This window comes from Paramisgurnus dabryanus, chromosome 6 (genome assembly GCF_030506205.2).
Source record: "Paramisgurnus dabryanus chromosome 6, PD_genome_1.1, whole genome shotgun sequence".
NCBI lineage: Eukaryota > Metazoa > Chordata > Actinopteri > Cypriniformes > Cobitidae > Paramisgurnus > Paramisgurnus dabryanus.
In genome coordinates this window covers 34,415,564-34,438,381 of record NC_133342.1, presented here as the reverse complement: position 1 = coordinate 34,438,381, position 22,818 = coordinate 34,415,564, and the positions used below count along the sequence as shown (strand labels likewise).

The window sequence follows — 22,818 nt, the reverse complement described above, 5'->3', positions numbered from 1 at the left end:
TTTTGAAATATTAAGCATAACATTTATTTCATGAGAAAACATTTGCAAAATCATAAATAACCAAATATATTACTTGTTTTAAATGGCATCAATATTATGCATAAATAAAATCACCCAAGCAAGATTCAGTCATTAAATAGTTAAGTCTCTTTATGAAGCCAAAACATGTACTCTTCTGTTGATCCATGACATTATTGTCAGGTCTGAGTCATGTGTTCAACAGCCTCCCCCACCCCCGTGGGAACAAAGTGCGGCCAGACGCCGTTTCAGTCTAAAAATATCCCCTAGCATCCGTGTTGCGTCCCTTCAGATAGGCGACACGACCACCCTGGCGCTCCTTCGGACCCTCCAAAGGCCAAACACGCCGATCATGAAGCAGGAGGAGCGCAGACCAATGTCTCGAGCATCCTCCGACGCCTATAATCCCATAAACATGGATTTGGGAGCTTCTTTGACCTCCCTGTTGCACTGATGAGTAAGTCCTTGTAACTGTTGAAGGACGACATCAATATTCCTCTCAAACTCTTCCCGAGCGCGCGCACTCTTAGCGCTCGTGCAGGGCGATGGAGGGCACCCACTGGTTCCTGCAGCGGCTCTCCTTGCAATAACTTCCCACCTCGCTTAGCTTCAGAAGTTCGGCTTGTGGGTTCTGAGTGGACAAAAAAAGATATAATGAGTTCTGAACAACTTTTTGTATCGTTTGATGCTTTTTTGTTATTATGCATTAGAAATGCGCAAAAACTTACAGTTACAAGGATGCAGTGGAGGTCTCTGGGTTCATTTGCGTTGGTGTCGGTGGACAGAGGCTCGCCCAGGACTTGCGCCAAGCGCCGCATGCCGGAGACGCGCACGATGTTGATGTCGATGTCGCAGCAAAAAGCTTGAATGAGCGTGAAGTGGATTTGAAGCGCGACGTCATTCTCGTCCTCCTCATCCGTGGCCAGGACGCACAAGACTACGCTGTCTGGATCACTGTGAAACAACAAATTTCGTTTACAATGCTGTTCGGTTTTTCGATTTGCTCTCATAATTCTTAATACTGAATGTAAGAGGGATATACTTACGCGTTCATAAGTTGTGCAGACTCGTAGACTCCAACTGTCAGACAGTTCTGACGCTGCGCGGCTACGAGCAGCTCCTCGAGAGCTTCACTCACTGTTTCCATTCTTGAAGAAAGATAAACGATTGTTAATTTTAATTTACAATGCAATAGTTACAAAGATCTGAATAGAAAATACAATAGGAAAGTTATTATGCCCCTTGCTAGTTTGAAATGTGTAAGTTAGGTTACTTACTTTCTGTCAGTGCTATTGCATCCAACAACTTCTTCCAGAGTCATCGTTGTCTTTGAAATGTGTTATAATCCAGAAGCCGTAATTACTCCAAATAATAAAATCCCAGCGAGTGTTTTGATCTGTGATGACAAAAAGTAATCCACAGCGAAAGTGAGTGGTTTCTCAGATACTCCTTGTCAAGATACTCTTTCAGCTCGTGTTTGACTTGAGCAGTGAGGCGCGAGGCTTTTATAGCAAAGCGTAGTAAGTGGGCGTGGTTGAAACTGCAAGTCGAAACCTCGTGCAGGTTTCTGTGGAGTCTCCTATATTGTGTCAAACGCAGTTGACTTTGTTTAAGAAACGATCAAGGCGCCATCCAGTGTAATGAAATGAAACTAATTTGTTAACACGAACATTGTCATGAATAAGCTGGTTACTGATGAATAGGTTAGCGTAGGGCTACTTCATCACTGTTACAATATTGCAAAATAATAAACCATCTTGCAATGCATTAGACACTAAACATAATTTTGCATGCGTGTTTTTGTTTAAAATATATATTAATAGTATTTTATTGGATATCAATGAATGTGGGCCATGAAATATTTTGCATTCTTTAAATCTGTTAGTCTTTGTGGATTGCACTTTTAAATTTAGGAATTAAAAAAAATATATGCATTTTTTTGCATGCATTGCAAAGTATTTATCACATCTATTTTATTTTGAAGAGCTTGTGTGTACAACAGTCATAGGAGTTTGGTCTTAGCTTTGTCCAGCATGCCATCTTGTGGTGTAAACTGTATTTCTCACCATGAGGCAAAATTCACAAAAGAGGGACATGTGCGGGCAAGTAACTCAGACAGAGATTAAGACGATCTGTGATTACATCAAAACTAATATAATAAGATTTGAAAATCATACGATCTCACTGGTTTCGGTGATTATGGTGGGATATATCACAGGAACAAAATGTCTTCCTTTACTGCAATTCTAGATGGTGATAATTTGTTTTAAGACAAAATAAAAATGAGCTGTGAATTGTAACGCGGAGCAGAGGATTACATGATATCGTTTTGCATAATAATGCATCAATCAAGGCAAGTGGTGATTACGTCAAGTGAAATACAATTAAAGTTTGCAAAGGTTTTGTAGAAAAATAATTCAGCATCAAAAGTATATATATATTTACGCCATTAAATGGATAGTTCACTTTAAAATGAAAATTCTGTCATCATTTACTCATCCTTAAGTTGTTCTAAACCTGTATGACTTTCTTTTTTCTGATGAACACAAAAGAAGATATTTTGAGAAATGATGGTAAACACAGAGCAGGTAGTGACCATTGGCTTCCATAGTAGGAATAAAAAAAATATGGAATTTAATTGGTACAGTCAACTGTGTGCTTACCATCATTTATTAAAATATTTTCTTCATCATTTATCACAATACTTCCAAAATATTTTTCCCTACTATGGAAGTCAATGGTCACTATCTGTTGTGTGTTTACCATCATTTATCAAAATATCTTATTTTGTGTTCATCAGAAAAAAGAAATTCATACAGGTTTAAAACAACATGAGGATGAGTAAATAATGACAGAATTTTCATTTTAAGGTGAACTATCCCTTTAATAAAACAACGATTTGGGTAACATCCCTGCTGAAAAAACCAGCTTAAACCAGCCTAAGCTGGTTGGCTGGTTTTAGCTGGTTTAAGATGGAAATAGCTGGTTTTAGCTGGTCTCCCAGCCTGGTCAAGGTGGTCTCCCAGGCTGGCCAGGCTGGTCAAGCTGGTCTCCCAGGCTGGCCAGGATGGTCAAGCTGGTCTCCCAGGCTGGTCAAGCAGGTCTCCCAGCCTGGCCAGGCTGGTATTATGGCTGGTCAAGCTGGTCTCCCAGCCTGGTCAAGGTGGTCCCCCAGGCTGGCCAGGCTGGTCAAGCAGGTCTCCCAGCCTGGCCAGGCTGGTATTATGGCTGGTCAAGCTGGTCTCCCAGCCTGGTCAAGGTGGTTCCCCAGGCTGGCCAGGCTGGTCAAGCTGGTCTCCCAGCCTGGCCAGGCTGGTATTATGGCTGTTCAAGCTGGTCTCCCAGGCTGGCCAGGCTGGTCAAGCTGGTCTCCCATCTGGGCAGGCTGGTCAAGCTGGTCTCCCAGCCTGGCTGGTCAAGCTGGTCTCCTAGCCTGGCCAGCTTAAACCAGCTAAGACAAGCCAGCCGGACCACCAAGCAGGCATGACCAATCTCCAACGTTGAAATTTGGTTGAAATAACCTCAGTTGTTTTTTCAACATTGAGACAATGTTGAAACAACGGTGAATGGTAAACGATTGCAAAAGGTTAATACAATGCTTAAAAAATCAACTTTGAAATTTGGTTAAAATGATGCCAGTACGGTGAATGGTAAACGAATGTATTATGATATTTTAATTTGTGAATCCTTTAGATAAAAATTTAAAAACTCATTTAATGAAAATACTTACATTTTATGTATACTATTTGATTGATTTTAACACTGGTGGGGCATGTGATTTCCATATGAATTCAGGAGATGGATTAGGCTGGATAATTTTTTTGTAAGTATTATTATGGTTGTTTTATTTTTATTAAATTTTCATCACAATGTCTAAAATATAACGTTTCAAATATACATTTTAAGAATACCATTAATAATATAATAACATCCAACCTTTTATCGGCTTTCTTTACGGTGCCACAGACAGGTCCCTCAGCCTTTTGTAAGCAAAACATGCCCATGCGGGCCCACTGTGGGGTATACTGTGGGACAGTGTGGGCAGGGCAAACTCACACCACATCCCAAATGGGCCCCCAAATTATCATTGGTTGTTATTATCTTAGCAGATAATTTTCTTTTGATGTTTGTTGTTAAATCAAAAACTAGTTACTACACTTTTATTATAATAAAACCATATTTTTATTTTTATTTTTTTATAAAGCTCTGTCCATTTAGAACAAAATGTGCAGGCATGCTTATGAAATAATTGAACCCACCCCCGGGTGAAGATCTAAAAAGCTATGTTTTAAAAGCACAATATTTCTGTTTATTTTAATACACGAAATATTTATTGTAAAACAAGTTCTAATTTTCAGTTCAGTCTGGACGTGGGACATCTTTTTTTTACCATCTTTATTGTTTTTTTAACATGTTGTCTTTTGTTATGTGTTATTATTAGCTATGGTTATTAGTCATGTTCGACTTCATGCAGCGCTGCGAGAACAGACATCATACGTTGATGACGTCAATGTATCGCGAGAGCGAGTCAAGAAATTACACTCTCGCGGTACATTGACGTTATCAACCTGTCAGCGCAGCAAGAAGTCGAGCACACGTATTTGCGGGCGCGCGCCTCCGTCCTCGTGAGTTCAAAGTGGATTTTAACCGTTTACCTCCGACGACAGTTTTCATTTCTATGGCAAATTCTAAGGTAAGTTTTTATTAATTCCTGGTTAAGTCATTAAAATCAGTTCACAGTTATGTTTATTTTGTTTTTAGTAACAGTTAATTCGATATGACTAAAATATTCTGAACTTTAATGTTGACTGTTGATGCAGTGGTTTGACTGAGCTCGTGACGCATCTGAGCTAATGTATGCAGATCTTTTATTTGTCTTTACCTTCTATAAAAATGTGTTATCCTCGTTCTTCAAATTTATTTGACATTGTTTAGATAATTATAACGCAAGTTATTTCAATGTAGGGTTTGACGGGTAAATGTAAGGTTATTTAACTTACAGTACGGGCACACAGTTTACAGTAGCCTGTTAAAACGGTTAAGAATTTAAACAGAAGCCATCAATTCTGGATTAAGTTAATAACTATTGTATATTTATGTTCACTTTTCTTTACAGGTCATTTTCTTATTGTGTTTTGATGTTTTCCATTGGCTGAAGAGTAAGTATTACTTTGTGTTTATATTTGCATCCAAAACATAAGTGCTCAAAAAGTGCATATCTGGTTTATCATTGTCATTAGGAAAATATAAGAAAATAATTTAGGATACAACAATTATTGTTCAGCACAGCAATTCATTTCTTTTGTATGTCACTATTCCTTCTACAGTATGTAGGCTTACATATTTCAAACCCTTTGTTTTCAATAGACAAAGACACAAGTTAATTCATAGTTCAGAGTGGATGTTGATGCAGGTTTTAGAGAGGCTTCATATTGACATATAAAATTGGTCTTTGTGGTGGTGTACATAACAGCATCTTTATGTATTATGGTTTTAATCATAATTTTTTAAATGATGGCTATGTCCATGAGCTACCACCCACCATTGTAAAGCACCACCAAGCTAGCATTTTGTAATAGAAATCAATAATTTACTATTTATTTTTGAAGCATCTCCCCTACAACATTACAATGCATTTAGTATTTGTTTTGTATTCAGATCAAATTCTACTAATCATAATAACTAAGATGCAGTGTTTTGTATTTCACAATTTATATTTTCTTTTGAAAAGGGGCCATGACTTGTTTTTTATTTTATTATGTGTTTTATATTGGAGGCAGATTACCATGCAATTTGAAGAAGTGTGATAAAATACACAGAGGTGAAGTCATTTGTCTTTCCAGATGCCCAAATCTGTACCACTCAAAAAGTAATGAAGTGACAGTGTACCATGACAAAAAATTTAAACATTCTTTATTTCTTTCAAAGTTGTACTTGGGCCACAGTTTTTTGTATTTCTAACCAAAACATTACATTTATGATTGTATACTAATTAAATATATTTTTCTTTTTCTGAACTTTATCAAATGCAATGATAGCTAAGATGAGCCTGAAGAGGAGATTTGGGAAGTCTTTGCTTTGCCAGATCACCTGTGGTAAGTTTGTAAAACATATATTAAAAATTGGACCAGAACATCTCCTAAATTAATTTTTTTTTATCAGGTCGGGATGTCTGCTAACAACATTTGTTTGTAAAACATATATTAAAAATAGGACCAGAACATCTCCTAAATTAATTTTTTTTTATCAGGTCGGGATGTCTGCCTTGTTGGTCTGGGCGAGTTTGAAGTCTCTCACAGACAGTCCAGAAGGTCTGGAGTCCATCTTAGCTTTTATTGGTAAGTGACTGCACAAAAGGCTGTTTGACCCACACGTAAAGCAACCAGTCAATGTTTGCTCTGTTCAGCATCTCTTTGGGGGGGGGTTAATATTGATATGACCCAAGTATTCCGACCCTTTACTCAGTACTTAGTTGAAGCACCTTTTGAAGTAGCAATCTTTGCAACTCCTGGATTCATTTGTAACCAAAGCGATCAGAAGCACCATTCACTTCTATACTATTCTTTTAGCCTATTATGGAAGTCAATGGTGCTTTCCGGTCAGTTTGGTTACAGACATTCCTTAAAATATCTTCATGTCTTTATGCGAACCCATCAGCAACCATCAAGAGAAATTGGAGGCAGCTGAGCTAAATTGCAGATATTGATGCAAATGATCTGAATATGTATAATGTAAATATAATATTGCAGTTTTCTTTTTTCATTTGCAGAACTTTCTAAAATTCAGTTTTTACTTTGTCATGGGGTATGTATTGTAGATTTATGAGGAAAATATCTAAACAATTACAGTATCATGCAACCACCTTAAAATTTAAATGTGAAAGGGGTCTACCCTGAATAGTTTCTGAATGCACTGTAGGTGATCTTGATTGAGGCTTATTGTCACCTTTGTAAACACAAAAGCTTTCTTCCTTCATCAGATGGCTATGCAATGTTTCTAGACAGACTATTAAAGAAAACACACACACCCTGATGTGCAATAACAAGATTTTTTTTATACATGGGCTAAAAATGCATCATTTTTTGAAAATGACTTTTGTTTCCTCTTTAGATGCTGTCATCAGGTTTTAAGTACAGTATGAGCCAGAATGGAAGGGTGTTGGTGGCCATAAGAAGACTGTGAGCTAAACCTACAACAAAATTCATATTTGCAGTTTTCCTAGAATATTTTTTTCTATTCAGATGAATAAAATGACTTTAAAATATTATTTTGTTTTCATATTTTATGTTTTTATTCTGTATTTGGAATATTCCACTTCTGCACTACTAACTGGAAACCTAACTGTTTGAAAGAATTTGTTTTTATCTATAAAAGATAAATTTTAACAGCTGCTTTTATGTTTATTTAGAAAGGGTAGGCACATGCCATCATTCACAAACTTTACCTACTTTAGGTGTTTAGTTTTATGGATGGGGTTGTACTGTAGGTAATGAGCAGCAAATTGCATTCTTGTAATAATTACACTAAAAACATGATATGTACAACAAATCATTTGGTGAGTATTGAAATGTAAAGTAAAAATCTATATTTAGGGGTAAAAAGTGTGTTAAAACTGTGTCGCGATATCAACCTTGATTCACCTTTGTTGAAAGTGTGATGTTGAAACAACATTGAAATGTTGTGAAATCAACATTGAAACAACGTTGTGAAGTCAACTTTGATTCACTTTGCAAAACCAAAAGGTAATTCAACATTGATGCAACGTTGGTCCCTGACGTTGATTCAATGTTGAAATGCCGGCTGAGAAGCTAGGACCAGCCTAAACCAGCTAAAACCAGCCTGGCCAGCTAAGACCAGCTTAAACCAGCTAAAACCAGCCTGGCCAACTAAGACCAGCTTAAACCAGCCTGGCCAGCTAAGACCAGCCTGACCAGCTTAAACCAGCCTGTCCAGCTTAAACCAGCCTGTCCATCTTAAACCAGCCTGACCAGCTTAAACCAGCCTGACCAGCAAAGACCAGCCACCCGACCAGCTAAAACCAGCTTAAACCAGCTAAAACCAGCCTGACCAGCTAAAACCAGCATGACCAGCTAAGACCAGCCACCCAACCAGCTAAAACCAGCTAAGACCAGCTTAAACCAGCCTGGCCAGCTAAAACCAGCCTGACCAAGACCAGCCATCCTGACCAGCTAAGACCAGCCTGACCAGCTAAAACCAGCCTGACCAGCTAAAAAAAGTCGCCAAAACCCCTCTTAAACCAGCATGAAACATCCAGGCTGGGAGACCAGCTAAAACCAGCTTGACCAGCTTAAGCTGGTTTTAGCTGGTTTTTTCAGCAGGGATATGCCTACACTGTCAGAAAAAACGGTACAAAGTTGTTCCTTTTTCTGTGGCGGTACCCTAAAAGGTACCTTTTTGTACCTTTATGGGTATACAACACATTAAAATGTTGTACCTTATGGGGTACAATAGTATACCCTAAGGACCAATTGTGTACCTTAAGGAACAATTTTTACCAGTTCAATTTTAGGGGTACAAAACAGTTAACTGTACCTTTAAAGGTACACAATAGATCCTTAAGGAACAGTAATGTTCCTCAAAAGGTACAACATTGTATTATGTTTATATATCTGTAAAGGTACAAAACGGTACCTTGGGGTACCACCCCAGCGACAAAAAAGGTAATTTTGTACCTTTTTTTCTGACAGTGTATAATCTGCTTATATTTAATTTTATAGACCCTTTTACAGCTCACGTGATCAAATAGCCTGCGCGCGCATTTGGGCAACAGAAGTGGTGTTATTCCCCATTGGTTCTAACGTGGTAGCAACTCAGAAAGTTTATTAAAACGGTTTCTCAACATCAAAATGTCCAGTTGTTGCGTTTGGTTGCACTAATATAATATACTAGTATATATGTATCTGGCAACTTTATTTTTGGCCATCTGCTAACGTCTTTTATCCACTCCACTATAGTACACGGATCTGGTAGCTGTATTGAAAATGTTATTAAAGTCAATTTTTTTTAAATATCTTACTGTTTGTGTTGCTTCACTGTTGATTCTTACGATACTTCCGTTGCCTAAATGCGCGCGCATACGCTGCCACGTCATCATTGTGTACAAACAGTAAAAGGGTCTATACAATAATTTGCTAAATCTGAAGTAAACTGCCAAGCTTGAGCATAGAAATCCAATGCCAAACTTTGACCAGGTAACACAGAGTTTCGTGTGACCCTTTGTTATTCAAATTGTGACATTGTCAATCCTTAGTTTGAGATCTTGTAGCTGTAAGCAAATCTTTTCACGATTGACTTTCACATCAGATTTGATAGGTTTGTAATGTAAATAGGGTGTAAGCCATTAGAATGAGAGATAAACCCACACTTTAATCTATTCTTATATTAGTTAGCCTATATTTTACTAGGTTTGTTTTAAATGCTCAAATTTTCAACCATTTCAACAGTTTCATATTTGGCACATCTGACCTAAAAGCTTAAATTTAACACATAACAATTTTTTTGTAAAAGCTTTAATATGCATTATCATTTTTTAAATACTTTTTAATATGAAATTTAACACTGTAGAAAAGCATCAATATGTCCTACAACAGATCAGCATATGCGTTCAATTTTAATAAACCAGACAGTGATCACATACTGTATCAGATTTTATGGGTTTCTGGAGTTAGAGAATAAGTTTACACTTTAAGGTTCTCTTATTTATACAGATATAAGTAAAGAAGAAAAAATACATGAAACTTGAAAAAAATTTGTTTTTAAGTTGATGAACCATTCAATTTGAAATATTTAAACATTTCTCAAGGACGTTATTCACAATGTGGTCTTCTGGGCCTCATTCACTGAACAGTGTGAAAATCAGTGCATAAAACAATTTGTTGTAAGAAATTAGAAATAGCTTTGGGAGTACACAATTAATTCCCTTTAAATGTTCATGGTAGCAAGCAGGGGAAATCATTCTTTCCTCACTTTGGTTAGGCTATGTATTAATATCTGAAAAATACAATTTTCCATTGTCTGGAGGTCTCTGTTCAACAAGCAAATGAATTAGTAAACGAAACAAGGTCACTAACCCGTCTTACCCTCCATACAAAACCTTAGTAAGCTATTCCCCATGGCCAGATCAATGACAATATTAGGCTTGACATAAACTATTATTTTTTTATAGCAGTGTGTATGTCACTTATCTTAACAAATTCCCATTTTAAGTAGACTATTTAAGAATTTTTAACCACTGGTAACATCTACATTTAGTTTTATCATGTTTACATGGGATATTAGCCATATAGTGCACAAACTTAGATTTTTTGCATACATCTTGTATGTATTGTGTAGTATTGCTGTTGCACTGTCTTCTGTCTTGCACTTGCACTGTCTTTTTTGTGGCACTGTTTGCACTAGGATGCACACATGCATTTTATTATGTGCATAGAAAAAATACTATAAAAATTATAGCGCTGTGTTGTTTTATGTTTTTCAGTGTCAGTAGCAACATGGTCTTGGTGAAACATTTTCTTATTTCACTATACAGCAATGACAATAAAAACTTCTTGAGATGACTTGACCTACACACATTATATGGATTTAACGACCTCTGTTGGTCTATATAGGTATTGCAGAGAAATAATGTTAGTAGGCCAAATCACAAAGAGCAGATATAATATACAGTGTAAAACATCCATAAAACATCCTTCTGCTGGACAATAGTGTAGTGTAGTGTATCTAGAACATACGAAATTACATGTAAGTAGCCTACATTATCCTGCTTATAACATGGCCACTTGCCACATTAAAATAAATATCAAAACAAAAATATTGATATGAAATGTGAAATGTTAACTCATTTGTAAAATTATGACTTACAACAGACCTCGAAATGTCATGTCTGACCAATCAGAGTCAAGTATTTTAGATAACCGCGAATTAATATTAAATTCCATTGCATTATTTTTTCTAACTATAAGTCAATGGTGCCCCAGATCAGACATTCTTTAAAGGGGTCATGTTATGATATTTTTTTAAGATGTCAAATTAATTTTTGGTGTCCCCAGAGTGTGTATGTGAAGTTTTAGCTCAAAACACTCCACAGATAATTAATTATAGCATGTTTAAATTGCCACTTTAGGCCTGAGCAAAAGTGTGCCGTTTGTGTCCTTTAAAATGCAAATGAGCGGATGAAATGCAAACACTGATCACAATGATGGTGGTTTGTTGCAATTGAATCTCAATTGTGCTGTCAAGTATTTTTTCTCTATCTTTCTCTCTGGACTAAATGACAGTGCCGTGGTTGGATAGTGCAGATTAAGGGGTGGTATTATTGTATCTGGCCTTGCTACCTACCTTACAAAACAGGCCAAATCCGAGCAAACTAATTTTTCACATGTTTGCAAAGAATGGCTTACCAAAACAAAGTTACTGGGTTAATCTTTTTCACGTCTTCTGGGTTGATAGAAGCACTGGGGTCCCAATAATAGCACTTAAACATGGAAAAAGTTCAGATTTTCACACTATGCCTCCTTTAAAATATCTTCATTTGTGTTCAGCAGAACGAAGTAACACTCAGAAAAATGCCTTATCAGTTGAACATATTTTAATTGCCTGCCAAATTTCCATGTAAAATTATATGAACAGTGATTTTACCTTATTGTAAAATCAAACACCACATCAGATGAATGTAATTAATTACGTGGCAAATTTCCATGTAAAATAATTACATTATAGTTGTATCTTATTATGTTTGTTGGACGCAATTAAACTCTTTCTGCTGGAATTATCAACTATTGACATAATTCGAACACTGTATGAATGTATAGCATGCTAATTTTATTTTGTAATGATTATATACTGTATGAATTTATATGAGTAGATTGTTATAAGGTCTTACATGAGCTTATTAGCCTTAATTATTAAGAGTTGTTGTCATCGTGAATCATGTAGGAGTTGATGATCATGTTAGGACAGCTATGAGATCACTGACATTCCCAGGCTGTGGTAACCAAGGAAATCAGTTTCAGCATCATGGTTAGCTTAAGGATAATCATAGCTGCGACCTTTCCTTTGTCATTTATCTTGAGTTGTGATGACTCGATGAACACGGGCGCTTTGGAGAGTGCCATAAACACAGGAGAACCATTTGGTGAGTTACATATTTTTTAAATATTGGCCAGGATGTATGATGGGATGTTAAAGTGAAATTGACAGGGTGATATTCAATAATATGTCAGTTATTTTTTTGTTCTATAATTATAACTTTTTTAACAGATAGAGGCACTGTGAACAGTTGTTGAAAAGTTACAAAAATAAACAACTGCCACACACCGGAAAAAGGTTTACTTCACTTCCTCGATAATGTATTTCACACAGTTACTATTTACATCATTTTAAGCTACTTCGGCATTTAAATGAAAACCCTAATGAAAAATCCAGCTAAGATCAGCATAAACTGGCAGCTGGTTTTAGCTGGTTTAAGATGGCAGTAGGGGGTTTAAGCTGGTCCTGCCAGCCTGTCAAATCTGGTCTTCCAGCCTGACCAGCCAAGTCCAGACCATTTAAATGTTATATATATACGGTATATCATTTTAAATGGTCCATGTTATTGCACTGAGATTGTGAAATGTGAATACACTCAGATGTTTTTTTATCTTTCTTTTTAACACGTGATGCAGGTGAGCAGTGTGTACAGGTGCAAGAGTTGGGAAGTTATGCGGTACCCACAAGGATTATCGTGCAGTTTTTTGTTTGAATGGGTCTGATGAAATAAAGAGGTCTGCTATAAAAAATAGTCCTTGGAAAAGTTTTTATTTTACAGCTCAGTCATTTCACATTTCTGTTTTATAGTATATCATGGACTTTAAAATAAAATCATATACGAGTGAATGATTTATTTACTTCCTTATTTATTCTAGTCTTTGTAGAACTATCTGCCTATAAAATTACTGCATATCAGAGAGAAACTGGGCGAGGCAGAGTTCAAAGACTTGTTTTGAATTTGTTATGAATAAAGAAAACCACAGAAACGGGCGGTTTAGTTTAGTGTGTTTCTTACCAATAGCCAATGACGAAGATTGATGGATGAACCGGTGCGGACTTTGGTTGGAGAACTTCAGTTTCATTCAGATGATGCGCTCGTTTTCAGTAATGCTTGATTGTTTGTGTATGACATCATAAGCATATTTCCAACATGGCGTCGGGTGTAACGGCAGCAATGAGAGCAGAGGACCTGACAGCCCATCCTGGATTCAGCAATGACAAATACTCAATACTGATGGTCATCGGTGCTCTTTATCCACCGCGTATACTGGACCATATAGTGGTGGAAATCGAACGAGGTATATTTTGACATTTTTTAATTTAGAAAAGGATTTAGTAATATTTATGTTGCCTAATCACGTGTATTTGTAATATTAGACTAGGGGTTAGCCTAATACATGCATTTTAGTGTTTGCTTCTTGCAAAAACGATTTGGATATTTTATTCTTTGATTTTAATAAACAGTGACGTCTGATGAATTAAAACTGACACACAGTCATTCAACGTGTTACGTGACTGCTCTCGTTTGTTCCGCTTTTGAGCAATTCCGTATAAATGCTTTGCATATGTATTTTTCACCAAAAAACAGTCTTTGAACGAATAATACAATATTTATTCCGGTGCGAGCCTCGTGCTGTTAGCCAGCCTGCACTGCAGTGTTATATTGTAGCATCAGTGAGAAACATCATAGCCTTTCTTCTTTAGCCTGCACATGCTTATATCATGCTTTGCTTCACATATTAATTTGTATGCTGTAATTATATAAAAGTGACATTAAAATGTTTTAACGTCATGGTCTTGTCCTTATAAAGTCAATGGCCACACCCACCCGGCTATCATTTTCGTTAAAATGTTGTTACGATTTAATGTTAATCGAACGGCTCTAGCGATTATTATTAAGCCTTAAGAGTTCAATAAAACTGTAAGGGTTTGTCACAATGCATGGTTGTGATAAAAATACAAATTTGTATGCCAAGTATTTGATTAACCACTCATTTAAACATTTTATTAGATTTTTTATATTTCCTTTCAATAAAGTTTAAGAAATTCGGTTTACAAAAAGTAAACATTACAATATAAAAGGTGTAGTACAATATATTTACACTCCATTACATTTATTGTAAATGCACCTATCCTTTCATCTAACAATATCTGTTAGTTAACGTGACTTTAATGCTAGTCTTAGTTTAACTGTTGTCTCTTATGTTTGCTAGTTTTAATAAATAAACTTATTTTGATGGTTAAGAGATTATGTCTGACTCTGTACACAGGCTTTTATATTTCACAAGAAATAAAAAGTAGAGCAGTGCTACAGAACTTAGGTTTTTTAGTGCCGGCCTGCCAACAATCTCTTGAATGTCTCACTGTGTATCACATGACGTTTATAATTTCATGCTGACTTCAGTGTTTTTGCTCTTGGGGATTTCAGTCAGTTTGTTCTCATATGAATGAGTGTCTATTTTAGTTATAGGCATCAAATGTCAATAAGCACAATACATCTTTTAGTGTTTATAATGCTTTGAAATGTTCATCTGCTCTCATCTGCTTACAAAGGCATTCGTGCATGGGATGTGGACCTGACGGTCTGTAACTTGGATGAGCAGCTCAGATTGTTTGTTTCTCAACATTCGTCTTGTCAATCCAAAGAAGTTAAAGGTAAGCATAATCACCCTCTCATTTTTGCATTGTAGCGTCTTTACCAATGCAAAGGCTGTAATGTGGTGCACGTGGTGTCTTCAGTATATTTAGTGATGCCGCTGGGAATCTTTGGAACACATGATTTAGTGTGGGATGAATATTTTTGAATGAACAAAGAAGCAACTGTACTCAGCCCCAGCCCAGCCTCATATATGGATTTGTATGACTAGTCTGAAACTTTGCCTACTTTATATGCAGTGTAGAAATAAAGAAATAAATACCTTGAATAAGAAAATAATTATTTATTAAAATATTCCATATCTGCACTGCATAATCAGGACATTCTAAACTGTGTTCTGTATTCAGTGTTGTGCTTGGGTGGATTCATAGTTATAATTTGCTATGTCAGTACAAGCAGCAGAAAGGCAGGAAGGAAGTGCATTCTACCAATTGTTCAGACTTCTGGTGAAAAACAGCAAAGGAACATTTTTGCAATAGTTTAGAAAATTATATTGCTGACTAACAAGTAAACAGCAGGTAAAAGGTTGCAGCTGTATGAATCTGAAATACTCAGATTTCAATTTATTTCTCTGGTTAGGGCCCGAGCAAAGAGGTGCAGCACCCTATTGTTTTTCAATGCGTTATTATTTTGTTCGGGATCACACTGGCAGTACTGAGAGATTGTGAATTTTGACTTTCTTATCCTTTGACATTTTAAACAGGATGTACCCTGTCATTGTAAAGTTGTGGGAATGAAGTAGTCATATTGTAGTGCCTAATAGAGAATCCAGGAGGCATAGAAAGATAAAGAAATTGTTAAAAACGTGTAACTTTGATTTAGTTTTCTTATATGATGATCCATTTTTTATTGACAAATGCATTTGCTTGTGTAATGCTTGCTTTTCCAAATGTTACCTTTTCACACTGAAAATAATGTGAATTTATGATAATGCAGGGAAATTATGTGCACAATCTATTTTTTATTTAACATGTTTTGTCTCTATTTTGCATTCCCTTTCAGGACAAAGGACATTTAAATACAGTACAGAAGTTTTGGAAATAAACGTTATAGTCAATCCATCCGAAGGGTTTCTCTATTCAGAGGTATTGCATGCTTAAATGATATTGATTTGTATTGCACAACAGTCAAATGGAAGAGAAATGCAAAAGTGAAGGTTGCATTCCAGATGCTAAGGCAAAAATAAACAATTAAATGTGTTTTTTGTGATTTTTACACTATTTTATAACAAAAAATTGAAAACAACACTGAAAAACCTTATGTTGCATAAAATATTTGCTGTATGCAAGCATCCAGTCTCTATATTTTAGCCCTTTGTAGATGAACATTTTACAGTGAAAACTTGTTACCGTAAAACTTCAAATAATAGCCGAGTCCCAAATAGACGCCTGTCTCTTTTAGACGCCTGGTGTGACGACAGGTTTGGGTAAATAAACGCCTGTCTCAAATAAAGGCCTGGTCTGTTTTTTAGTTTCGGGTTGTATTTAATCTTCTAAAACCCGTCAGATAGTCTGTTTAAGACAGTTTTATGGTGCAGATTGAACACGCTAAAGTTTTTTTTTGCTTACCGGTAGATGTCACGTGACAGACGCAGTCGTTCCATTACTCATCACTATGACAACACAACAAGCTTCGTCGCAAGGATTGAAGTGATGATGACAGTAGCGAAGTAGCAATCGGGAGAGACGGGACTTTTGCCGGTGGGCCGGTAGTGTTTTGAGGCCGCTGATAATAGCCGGGCTTTCAGTCTTTTGTCATGCATGCACTCCCGCCGCCACACATTGTATTTCTCGCGCGGAAACACTATTTATCATATTTAATATGCTGCAGCGCCCAAAATGTATCTGGCCGCACTGCTCTCTCTCTCTATCAAGCCCGCCTTCCCTAGAGTTCTAGTCGAGCGAGCCAATACAAAAAAAAGAGAAAGAGGCTACACAATAGCCAATCAGAAAATAGCACTGTTGTATCCGTGTAAGATTTCACACAACAACCAATAAAAAAACATATCCTTGTTTGCTTTATTTATACTGCCAATAATTTAAGACTGTTGTTATTACACGAACTAATTTGTTAAACACATTCAAATTAAAAATAAAACGTAATATGTGGTAACCTCCTGCTGTCATGCTGGAACAATTAAATTAAAAGCCTGTCTCTTATAGACGCCTGTCTCTTTTAGACGCCTGGTGTGATGATAGGTTTGGGAAAATAAAAGCCCGGGCTATTATTTGAAGTTTTACGGTATTTATATAACTTATAAATATTTGTGTAATTCAGGTCCTCAGCTTAATATCAGGCATATCTCGACACAAGTTGCTGGTTCTCACAGGACAATCTCTTGAAGAAACCGGCGACCTTGTCCTGCTCACTGGACAGTTTACACCAAATGACTTAATCCAGATCTTTTCAGATGAAGAGGTTGGTCTGAATGTAAATGTGAATTCCAAACGGTTTCATTCCCATGAGCAAAAGATTTGAAAAACTGTGTATATTCTTACATTTATTCTGTGTAAGCAATAAAGTATGAGAGACTGTGCTCTTTCGTAAATAAGTTACGGCTTAAGAGCGTTGTTAGGCACGACATGAAGCAGAGTCAATGCAACTCCTTTAGCCGTGACTTATTCACGATACAGCACTAGCATCGAGGACTTCATTGCTGCTTACACAGTTAAATTATAACATTTACACTGGCAGAAATAGTACCTACTCATCAACCGTTAAAACAGGTACTATATAGTACCTGTAGGAATATTGATAGTATGAATGAATTCAGACGTACTACATCCGCCATGTTAATACAGCTTTTGGACATTTTTGAATAAAACAACGCCTCTCCTTCTTCATTGGACAAATTAAATGTCACTTCGGGATCTTGTCAGAAAGTAGGTCATCCGGGTATTTTTTTCGCCTTGGTTTTGGAATACTATAAATTCGGACATACTACTCGCCTTGCCTACTGCTTTTCGCCTACTATATTGTATGGGAATAGGTGGTTTCGAATGCAGTCCCTGAATGGGTCTGCACAATAATAGAATGTTACACATATGTTTTTGTCTTTTTTAGGGTGGTTGCTAAAGGGTTCTGCATAGTGATAGACAGAATCATTGGTTACAGTGGCCATAGATGTATTTTATCGCAAATAAAACACAGCTATTGAGCAGTCAGAATCAAGGACTGGAACTAACAATTTTATAATTTGATATAATTCCTGCTTTCCTACATTTTCAACAGATTGAAGCACTGTCTAACACTGTGAGGACACATGGCAAGGCAAACCTCACCTTAAGCTGCCCAAAAACTGGAAAATGGAAAACTTCTGTTCTAGGGAAACACAAGATACATGAAATCATTGACTTTAAAGTAAATCCTCTAATGGTTCTACCTAAAATGGGAGGCCTTCAGGAGTTCACTGACCACCTTTCTGAGTCTTTAGAGCCGCAGTCTCCGTTTGACCTCTTGGAGCCTCCTGGCAGTGTGGGATTTCTCAAACTATGTCGCCCATGTTGTTATGTTTTTCCAGGAGGCAGAGGTGACTGTGCTTTTTTTGCAGTTAATGGATTTAATGTATTGGTCAATGGTGGAGCAGATTCGCGCTCTTGCTTCTGGAAGCTGGTCAGGCACTTGGACCGTGTCGACTCTGTGCTGCTTACGCATTTGGGAACAGATAATCTGCCCGGAGTTAACAGCTTGTTGGAGAGGAAGGTTGCAGAGCTTGAGCAAAGTACAGCTCACTGCCAGGATAAAGAACAATGGCAGAAAAATCTAATCTCTCCCGAGCTTGGTGTGGTTTTCTTCAATGCTTCAAACAGACTTAAAAAGCTTCAAGGTGACCCTAATGTACTGCGAAGCAGTGATCTAGCTTCCCTTACTTTACAGCATCTGGAAAAGCTAAAAATCCCACCCGAGCCACTTCTACGCAACTCAAGTGGCCCAATTGAACCAGTTATTCTCTTTCAGAAAATGGGAGTGGGGTGTCTTGAACTTTATGTCCTAAATCCAGTCAAGCGTAGTAAAGAAGTAGAATCTTTCATGCAGAACTGGCCCGAAAACAGCTTGAAATCCAAGAGCTCAGATGTTCCCCTGCCCTCTCTGGTCTCTATATGTGCTTTACTTGTGTGGCATCCTGCCAGTCCAGTTGAGAAGATTATCAGAGTCCTTTTTCCTGGCTGTACACCACAAAGTAAGATAATGGATGGTCTGGAGAGGCTGAAGCATCTTGATTTTCTGAAGAGGCCTGTGGTGTGCTCCAAAGACTTTGAAACTACAAAATCAGATAACAATCAGAAACTCACAGAGAACCAGGACAGTTCCAAAGCTGGAAAAAATGAGCCAACACCAAGTAATGGTGCTTCAAAGGAACGATCTGCTCGTGGAGATCTGGAACTAAAAGACAAAACCAAAGGTGTGAATGGAAATGATCCAAAGAGTGAAGTAAAGCTGAAATCTGCAGAAAGCAATGTCAGACTTAAACCTTCTAAACTTGTTACAAGGAAGGAATCTTTTAAGGAGAAAAGCAACGAAAAAGCGAAAACATCAGACTTAAAGAAACAAGAAAATGGACAGAGAAGAACATCAGGTAGCAAGGATTCTTTAATAAGCAAACCAAAGACAGATAGCAAAACTAGTGTAAAAATAGAGGAGAAAAAAGCAAAGCCTCTTGGGAAAGATATCAAGAAAACCTCAGCAACATTACAAAACTCAAATAAACCTGGCAATGTAAAAAATGGAGCAAAATTAATTAAACAGGCAGAGGACAAATCCAAAAACTTCAAATCTAACAAGGAACAACAGAACCAAAAGCTTTCAACAGAAGATCTTAATTGCTCTGTAATGTCTTCGCCTGAAGATATGACAGCAGAATTTCTGGAAATGGACAGAGAACAGGGTAAAATTCTGGAGAAAAGTCAACATGCTGACTCTGGGAATGTGCAATGTAATTCTATGGTAAACACTAGCCAGGCCACAGTGTCTGCCAGACCTTTTGTCAAAACAAAAAATGAGCAATGTGTAAATCTCGACCTCACTCCTACTGAGTATACTTTGCTTGATGGGGCTTTAAAAGACAATATTTCAAAAGATGGAAATGAGGAGGTTTGTGTCAGTCCTGAAGAAAAGACCTTGGAGTTAACTTCTCCCAGGTCAGGCCCAAATAGTGCTGGTCATACTCCTTATCACCTGTCACCCGAGGAAACCTGGGCCTCCAGGGATCACAGTAGCTTCGGAGTTAAGATGTGTCTTGGTTCAGATAGCCAACAAACAGGATTGTCCAAGTTTTCAGAGTCCGGATGCCCTAAAAGTAACCAGGAGAGCGTCTCCACTTCCTCCAGAGAAAAGCATTCCAGTTTCCTGTCTCTCAGTTCCTTTAAAGATATAATGCCTGATATATCTCCAAGTGTCACCACCACTCACTCAATGCCAGCTGAAGTAAGTTCACCACAATCCACTGAGGTTGATGAATCCCTCTCAATGTCTTTTGAGCAAGTGCTGCCTACAGTCAGCGAGTCTACCAACGAAGATGAAACTTCCTACTCCAATGGACAACATTCCAAATCCGATTTCAAAGTAGGGATGTCTTTGTCCTTAAAGAAACCTCACACTCACAGGGCCCTTCACGATGGCTCAGAGCCACAGGGTTTTCTGCTTGATACTACACATGATGTTGACCTTTGCTTGGTCTCCCCATGTGAATTCAAACATTTCAAACCAGTTGGCAATCAAGAAGATCCACTGTTACCTGGAATTAGTAACCCCAGCCCGCTTAATATTTCAGATGATAGTGATCACTCCCAAGATTCAGCTAAGCCCCTTCAACCAGCATGTTCAGTTAACAAGGCCAATCATCCAGCTCAAAAATCTCCTCTCACTTCTGCCAGTGACTGTTTCCCCACAGCCACAGATTCAGATGTTCATCCTGGGATAGAAGATTGCCCATCTATTACAGCAGATGGACTTATAGACTCTGATGAAGAATCTGGTGCCAACCTGCCATCCCATAACATAAATGAAGGATTTAATTCTTATCGAGGTAATCATCTTCTTATCCAGGATCCCCCACCTGCACCTGTAAAGGACTTACCTCCCCTTCCACCTCAACCCGGTGCCTGTATGCCTGACCCAGTTAACAATGTGAAGGCTGGTACAACAAAGGTCAGAAAATCAACGGCAGTTACACAGAGGTTAACATCCTCCACCAGTTTGACACAAGGCACCAAAACCAGGAGTGGAAGTCAAGGTTCTTCTGTTAGTGGCTCAAGAAGCAGTTTAGCTGGCACAACCTCTGCTCCAAAAAGATCCAGCACATCAGGTGTGATTTTTGTAATATTTTGCCAATTATTTCATAATGTCAAGAACTGGTTTACAGGAAGGCATTGTTGACATTGGTGTGCAATTAAATACTCACCTACTGACTGGTGTCTTGACCAATTAACAGGTAGCAAGACTTCGGTATACTTGGATCTGGCTTATCTTCCCTCAAGCACAGCAGCTTCCACAGTTGATGTTGAGTTTTTCTGCTGCCTGCGATCATCCTGTTATATAATAAGTGGGGATGATTCGTACAAAGAAGGCTTAATGAGGTCAATTCTGGATGCGTTATTGGAGGGAAAATCTGGATGGTCAGAAGAAGTGCCGGTTGGTACTTTATTGCATATTTATGTAGTACAAGTTATATAATTCTGATGTTTTAAGTGATATAATGCATGCCTACAGAATTGGTAGGTAAACTGTACCTGTAAGTAGAACACATCAAGTTTAGCATGAACTAATGTTTGACTGTATCGATTACATTAATTACAGTAATCTTATTATGTACTGTCCTACCTCTGTGTTAACTTCCAGGTGACCCTCATTCCTACGTTTGAATCACCCATGATGCACGAATGGTACCGGGAAACTCAAGAAAAACAAAAGCAACTGGGAATTAGCGTCCTGGGCAGCAACAGCACTGTGGCAATGCAAGAGGAGACGTTTCCTGCTTGTAAAGTTGAGTTCTGGTAGATGGACAGTGATGTTGTACCTGTTCTAGTACTGAGTATCATTGTTTGTGAACGCTATGTTCATTTAAAGTCACAATGAGACCTACTCTCGCACACTTTAAGCACCAATGATTGTTATGTACAGTTATGTTCTAAAGAAAATGTTTTCTTGTCAAACAACATACAGTATATTATGAACATTTCTTGAAATCTATACAGTTGTTTGTCACTTCCCTCAAATACGACCCATAGTAGTGTTTAAAAAAAAAAATTAGCACCCCATCAGCAGCTGGCAATTCCACATAAACTTTCACCTTAATGCAGGGGTGGGCAATCTTGGTCCTGAAGGGCCACTGTCCTGCAAAGTTTAGCTTCAACCCTGATCAAATACACCTGAAAGTAATTTCCAAGTCATCCTGCAGCCTTTGATTATATTTTTTAGGTGTATTTGATTAGGGTTGGAGCTAAACTTGGCATGACAGTGGTCCTCCAGGACCAGGAATGCCCACCCCTGCCTTGATGCATTTTGAAGTGTAGGATGCATGATAAACTCGAATAGCTCAGTTGGTAGAGCATTGATTGTAGGTTTGAAACATATACGCTGAATGCACTGTAAGTTTTGGATAAACCGAATCATCTGTCAGTTGCGTAAATGTGAATTTTGCAAATTGGATATTGGAGAAATGGTGAGTTAGGGGCCATGTAGAAAGTTCACACGATTGGAACTGACACTAGAGGGCGCTTAGCTTTAAACACATAACTTTAGGTTGTCATAAGCTGCTTGCACAAATAACCTATGGGTTAATTTTTTGGATGAGGACAGGTTCTGTGTTGTTTGTGTGACAGATTGCTTAGCAGGTAGTAAAGGTGAACACAGTAAACTCACAAAAACTAAATCAACACCCATAGTTGCATTTAATTACACAGCTGCACTTTGTAACTGGTTTATTATGGCTGAATATAACGTTTTTGAATGACACAAGATTCACAAAAAGTATATGTTAAAACTTTAACATAACCCACAGCTCAAATCTTTCTTTGGAGCAGGCATACTGTTACACAACTCTTTGAAAATTAAAAAACGCATTAACATAGCCCGATTTTGGATAGAAAGGGGAAAAT

At 37.6% G+C, this 22,818-nt stretch overlaps 2 protein-coding genes across 2 annotated transcripts; one reads left to right on the top strand and one right to left on the bottom strand.

The window, feature by feature from the left end:
- On the bottom strand, positions 1–1,507 carry gadd45bb (growth arrest and DNA-damage-inducible, beta b). The gene is made up of 4 exons (XM_065277203.1): positions 1,296–1,507; positions 1,065–1,166; positions 747–972; positions 1–649 (listed from the first exon to the last, which is right to left on the bottom strand). The coding sequence occupies exons 1-4, from the start codon at positions 1,337–1,339 to the stop codon at positions 545–547; spliced, it is 477 nt and encodes a 158-aa protein (XP_065133275.1). The 5' UTR covers positions 1,340–1,507; the 3' UTR covers positions 1–544.
- An 11,600-nt stretch (positions 1,508–13,107) lies between these two features.
- map1sb (microtubule-associated protein 1Sb) lies at positions 13,108–22,398 on the top strand. The gene is made up of 7 exons (XM_065276994.2): positions 13,108–13,364; positions 14,620–14,721; positions 15,725–15,807; positions 17,000–17,140; positions 17,954–21,026; positions 21,153–21,352; positions 21,560–22,398. The coding sequence occupies exons 1-7, from the start codon at positions 13,217–13,219 to the stop codon at positions 21,716–21,718; spliced, it is 3,906 nt and encodes a 1,301-aa protein (XP_065133066.1). The 5' UTR covers positions 13,108–13,216; the 3' UTR covers positions 21,719–22,398.
- The last annotated feature ends 420 nt before the right edge of the window (positions 22,399–22,818 follow it).